Source organism: Poecilia formosa, unplaced genomic scaffold, assembly GCF_000485575.1.
Source record: "Poecilia formosa unplaced genomic scaffold, Poecilia_formosa-5.1.2 Scaffold635, whole genome shotgun sequence".
Classification (NCBI taxonomy): domain Eukaryota; kingdom Metazoa; phylum Chordata; class Actinopteri; order Cyprinodontiformes; family Poeciliidae; genus Poecilia; species Poecilia formosa.
The window spans coordinates 179,331-184,504 of NW_006800574.1; the positions used below are offsets into that span (position 1 = coordinate 179,331).

At 37.5% G+C, this 5,174-nt stretch overlaps 1 protein-coding gene across 3 annotated transcripts in view; it reads right to left on the bottom strand.

Moving 5' to 3' along the window:
• LOC103130439 (solute carrier organic anion transporter family member 1C1-like) overlaps nt 1–4,599 on the bottom strand; it is a 14,076-nt gene extending 9,477 nt beyond the window's left edge. Inside the window, exons 1-3 of one of the 3 annotated variants that reach the window (XM_016665921.1) lie at nt 4,303–4,599; nt 2,501–2,658; nt 373–514 (exon numbers count right to left, since the gene is read on the bottom strand). In XM_016665921.1, coding sequence (XP_016521407.1) covers nt 373–514; nt 2,501–2,593 — 235 coding nt within the window. In that variant the 5' untranslated portion in view covers nt 2,594–2,658; nt 4,303–4,599. Of the gene's footprint in view, nt 1–372; nt 515–2,500; nt 2,659–4,143 lie in introns of those variants that run through there. The other 2 variants (XM_007541831.2, XM_016665922.1) reach the window with 2 other exon arrangements.
• Nucleotides 4,600–5,174: the final 575 nt, after the last annotated feature.

Consider the following 5,174-nt stretch of genomic DNA (forward strand, 5'->3'; position numbering starts at 1 on the left):
CAATAGGGATTAAAAATCTGTTAACTTGACTAAGCAATTGGTACTTCTGAATCTTAAGGAAAGGGATGTGAGTACAATCGCACACCACACTTTTCAGTTTTTTGGGGGTTGTACTACCAGAGGCTACAGTGGAATGCATTGAACACAAAATTGTTAAAATAACTACTCAGTGTAAAACCAAAAGTTTGAACCCACATCTGACTGCAATATAAATTCACAAACATTCCAAAAGTATCCATAAATATGTCATCATTTCAAGATCATTAGGCATCCCAATGGAAATACAAGACTCATTTGCATGAGAGGCATTCACATTAAACTTAACTGAACTGTAAAACTAAAGACCAGGCAGAAAGGAACAGGGAAACCCACCGATTTCAAAGCTCCCGTCTATGACGCCGATCAGATAGCTGGGAATGTCAAATCGTCTCTCCAGTTGTGTAATCGTGCTTTTCATGTAGCTGCCGGATAAGGTCTTAGCAAAGTAGGCGTAGGACAAGGCTGCAAGGAACATCTAGAGAGAGAAGACACCTTAACATCACCTTAAAATTACTAAAAGAACGCCTTGAAAAAAAATAAAGATTTGCATGATGAGTGGATGGTGCAAGTGGCTCTTTGTTAGAAGGAAGCTGGCATAATTCTTGGGCCAGAGTATCATGTTCTTCATGTCTTTGGCTCATCACCTGCGCACACTGACAGGCAGTAACAAAAGAAGGATTAGTGGACCCAGTAACAGGAAGGCTTAGTCACATCCACTGTACTCTGAGCTGTAAGAATAATTGGAAACAGGTGGTGGGGGGGAGGGAGGGCGGTAACTATAGCTACACTCTGATGAAAGAGCTGAAAATATCCTGAACTTAGAAGAAATGGATAATCAGATACACGTCTTTTCCGACAGAAATAAACGTTCTAGTAAGGGCATATTTTATGATTTTTGGATATTTTCGTGCTCAGTTGCCTTTGAACTTGAAGTGCGTCAGTGTAATGTTGATTTCCATGTTCAAACTTCAAAGGTATACTATATAAAAAATAAATAAGTAAAAGTGCACAAAACCCCCCAAAATAAATGACGGAGACAGATGATATTAAACTGGGAACAACAAACTGCAGCCCTGCTTTGTGAAAACTACACTCATGTTTTTATTTACAGATCTGACCTTTCATTGAACATATTGAACTCCTGCCACGAAGTTCCTTTTAAAACACGGTTTCACAAAGCCTTTTATCACAAAGGGTTAACTCCAGGGGTATTTCTTGGCGTGGGAGAAAACCAGACAAAAAGCAGCTTGTCTGAAATTCCTTTAATATTATTTTTTTTCCCCCACTAAGCAGCTTTGTGAGGGCTGTTAAACACACTCTCTAATCTAACAACGAGGAATAAGAATCTGTTCAAACTTCACAAAGTTTTCACAGAGAACAACCCGAGAGGCCAAAGAACACTGAGATCAGCTGCACTCAGCAACTTACCAGGCCGACGAACAAATGCTGCTGCATCCTGAATTTACACTTCATAGTCAACAGAAATATAGGCGCAGATTAACAAAATACCACCAAAATAAGTTCTTAGTTGTAAATCAGAACTATTAAGGCAACCGGTTCAGAAGGAAAGATTTTAAGCTACACTGACTAGAGCTGCCAGTACGATATCTCTTTGGCTATTTCACTCATATGACACCTGGATAAAGACCATAACGTTCCTACTATAGAAAACAGGTTGCAGTAATGCTGCAGAGAAAACTGTTTTACTAATAAATAATTCATTATGTGCCAAGTCCACTTATTTTCGGTGCTAGCGTCTGCTAGCGAATAAATACCAACAAAACTTTGACTCTAAAGCCGACAGAAAAAGAGCTGAACCACTGCAGACACACGAGAGGGTGAATTTTCTGCTCTGTGTCTCTCTATCTCTCTGCTCCCAACACACGATCACCTCCAGTTCAAGGTTGCTTTAATGTCTTTGAAAGTGACGAGCACGTGGGGCCCCACGTCCCACTAAGCTCAAGCACTCTGTATATGTTTATATGACCTTTTTGTGGTATGCAAAATTAACTCTGTGCCAGATATAGCTTTGCTGACTGCGAGACAGTAAATGGACTTCAATTTGTGTTTCAATTACCATCTTTTGTCTGAATTTTTATTATCCTGACAGGTTACAACCACAAACTTTAATCTATTTTGTTGGGATTTTATGTGGAAAAACTAACAGAGTAGTGCATGTAGGGAAAGGAAAGGAAAATGTTTGAAACGTTTTTTCGGATAAAAATCTAAAATGTGTGGCTATATTAGCCCCTTTGCTCTGATACCCCTAAATTAAATCCACTAAACAGAGTTACCTATTAGAAGATATACTCCACCTGAGTGTGTCATTTAATGTTAGTATGAATCCAGCTGGGATTTTTTCATTCTCAGAGGTTTGCACATTACAGTTCACTCTTCCTTTCAACAATATTTTTCATTTAGTTAGATATCAGGTAACTTGTAACTTATTCCTACAAATTACCTTTAGATTTGGGTGGCAGTTCTTCGCTGTACAAGTGGCAGGGCTGTCCTCTAGCATCCAGCTAGCTGTGCCTGGTTTTTCCAATTTCTGCATGACAACAGCCTTCTCGCCGATTCACACACAGCCCTCCGGTCTTTTTACAGGTTTATTCCTCACACCTGGGGTACAAAGAGAGTAATAATTCAAACAAATTGGATAAACATTGTAACATGAGCAGTAAATCATAAATAGGCTCTGGATTCAGAACAGATTTACAACAAAACCTAAATAAGAGTTTTGCCTTCTTATACTTAAATATTACAATGCAACAAATTTCTTTCAACATCAAATACATATAGAAATCTGTTTGAGTAAATATAAAAGTGGTTTCAAAGGAGGATTTGATTCATACAGAAAAAAGGTATCAAAGTACAACATGGATACCTTAGCTATGCTTCGCTACCCGCCACCAGCCATAATTCCTGCCAAAACTGTAAAAATTAGGAAATCAATTAAACAGAACCTGTCTGACAACATGAAGTAAGTTTTAAGATATCAATAAACAACAAGTCACGTCTCAATTCAGCTCGATTCAGACTCAAAATCTGAGACCAGAGTCTCACAAACAATCACTTTTTCACACCCAGCTTTAATCTTCATACCTTGAAATATGCTTACTGCCTAGACTTACCAGCAAAGGTTTTAAATGTGGATTTAGCACATGATTTCCCAATAGTCTAGGTTATTCCATGAAACCACATGGAGAAAGTTCATCATTACCAGGTGGCAACCATGTCTGCCATTTTCCTTTGAATATAAAACTATTACTGTAATTAGATATATGTTGCGTCTTATCAGCTTTTAAAATATTTTACAGCAGCTCTTTTTTACGCTGAATTAAATATTTAGAAAAAAAACTTGTAAATGTTCATGCATTAAATTTGACCGAATTAAAAACATGATTTTTTATTTCTCTCATGTAAGACTTCACTTCAGAAAAGAAAGAAGCATGGACACAGTTATTCGTTGGAAGTTTCAGTTCAGAAAAGCATAAAACAATCTGGCATAGTTATTTCATGGTTTTTGTGCTGCAGTGAATTATGAAATCATGTTAACTGTCAATAGTGCTTATCAATAGATTACAACATTGCCCATCAAATAACATTAACAGAATCATTGATAGATTAATGTCACTGTTTGATTATATATTTATTTGAGAATTGTGGCACTTTTGGCACTCCATACATTACCACGTTTATTTGGAGATGTTTGCTCCAAACCAATTTTAATTAAAGAATACAAAATACATAACTTTATTTCCACTTAAAAAGAAAGAGAAAATGCAATTATTAATACAAAAAAATCTAATAAAATATTAAATGAATTATTAATTTAAACTAAAAGCATTAAATCTCAGCTGACTCTTTCAACCCATGATTTAGCATATGGATTTGGGTCACATGCAAACGGTGCGATTTCATGATTTTGTAGATCCGGGCATATTTGCAGATAAACACGGTGTCTGCTGCCCCAGCAAAGTGTTTGAAGGAGAGATGCTGCACTGAAACGGACTATTTCTGTCAGTCACATGGCATGTCTGAAAGACAGGCAACCCGCTCAAGGAAAGCTAATGTTTATTTCATAAATCAGACCAGGCTACTTACCCAAGTCGCGTTTCTAATCTCTCGAGTTACAGCTGCTCTAATTTGTTATTTACTGTACGAGTAGCGAGGCAAAAATGGAAAGAAAGGTGGAAAAAAATAGATTAAAAAAAAAGAAATCCTCTTCTCTGACGAAAACCTCCCCACTGCTTGTTAAATCACCTGCTGCCACAGTGCCAGATCCACGGGAGCTGAGACCGGAGCGCGCAGAGCGAGTGCCCAGTGGACGGGGACTGAACGCCGTCTGCACAGCGACGCACACTTGCTGTTTCAAAGGTTGGAAAAAAGAAAAAAAAAGAAAAGAAAAAGGCTAATTGTGACAACATATGCCAGGGTTTTCCTGCGCTCTGATAAGCTCCGAATAGTTTGTTAACATCTTCAGCGTGTGAGTTCCAGCATTAAGGCTCAGATTTCCCATTGATCAGACCTGTAGCGCGTTGTGACGTGAGTGACTCAGAGTCCTGCCTTGTGCGTCATTTTTCTTAAAGGACATTCATTCACTGGCTGCTCTCAGCAATCTAATGTTGAAGATTATTAAAAACAACAACAACAACAACAACAACAAACCTTTATGTTATCATCACGTGCAAAATCATCAAATAGTCATTTAATTCGCCCAACTGTTATATGATCAAAATGCAATACATTGTTGGGCATTACATTTTAGTAAAATAAATGCACATGAAGACATGTAATGATCCCGCCTCTCCTGATAGGATCTCAGTGCCTGTCTTAGTAATTTTTACAATTTACATTTTACTTTTACTTTGGTGGAGTGTCAACCTGAAACTTCATTGTATCTCAGTTGGATTTTGGGTGATGGACAAACACAAAATATTGCACGATTGTCAGGTTGAAGGAAAAAATAGACATAATTTTCACATTTTTATTTTTTTTTTTTACAAATACTCAAATAAGTTTGATTGTCCAAACTAAGATAAAAGAACATCACCACAGTATAATTCTGCCTCCACCAACTTTCACAGCAGGGATGCTGAGTTCAGGGTGAAGTAAAGTGTTAGTTTCCTCTGTTC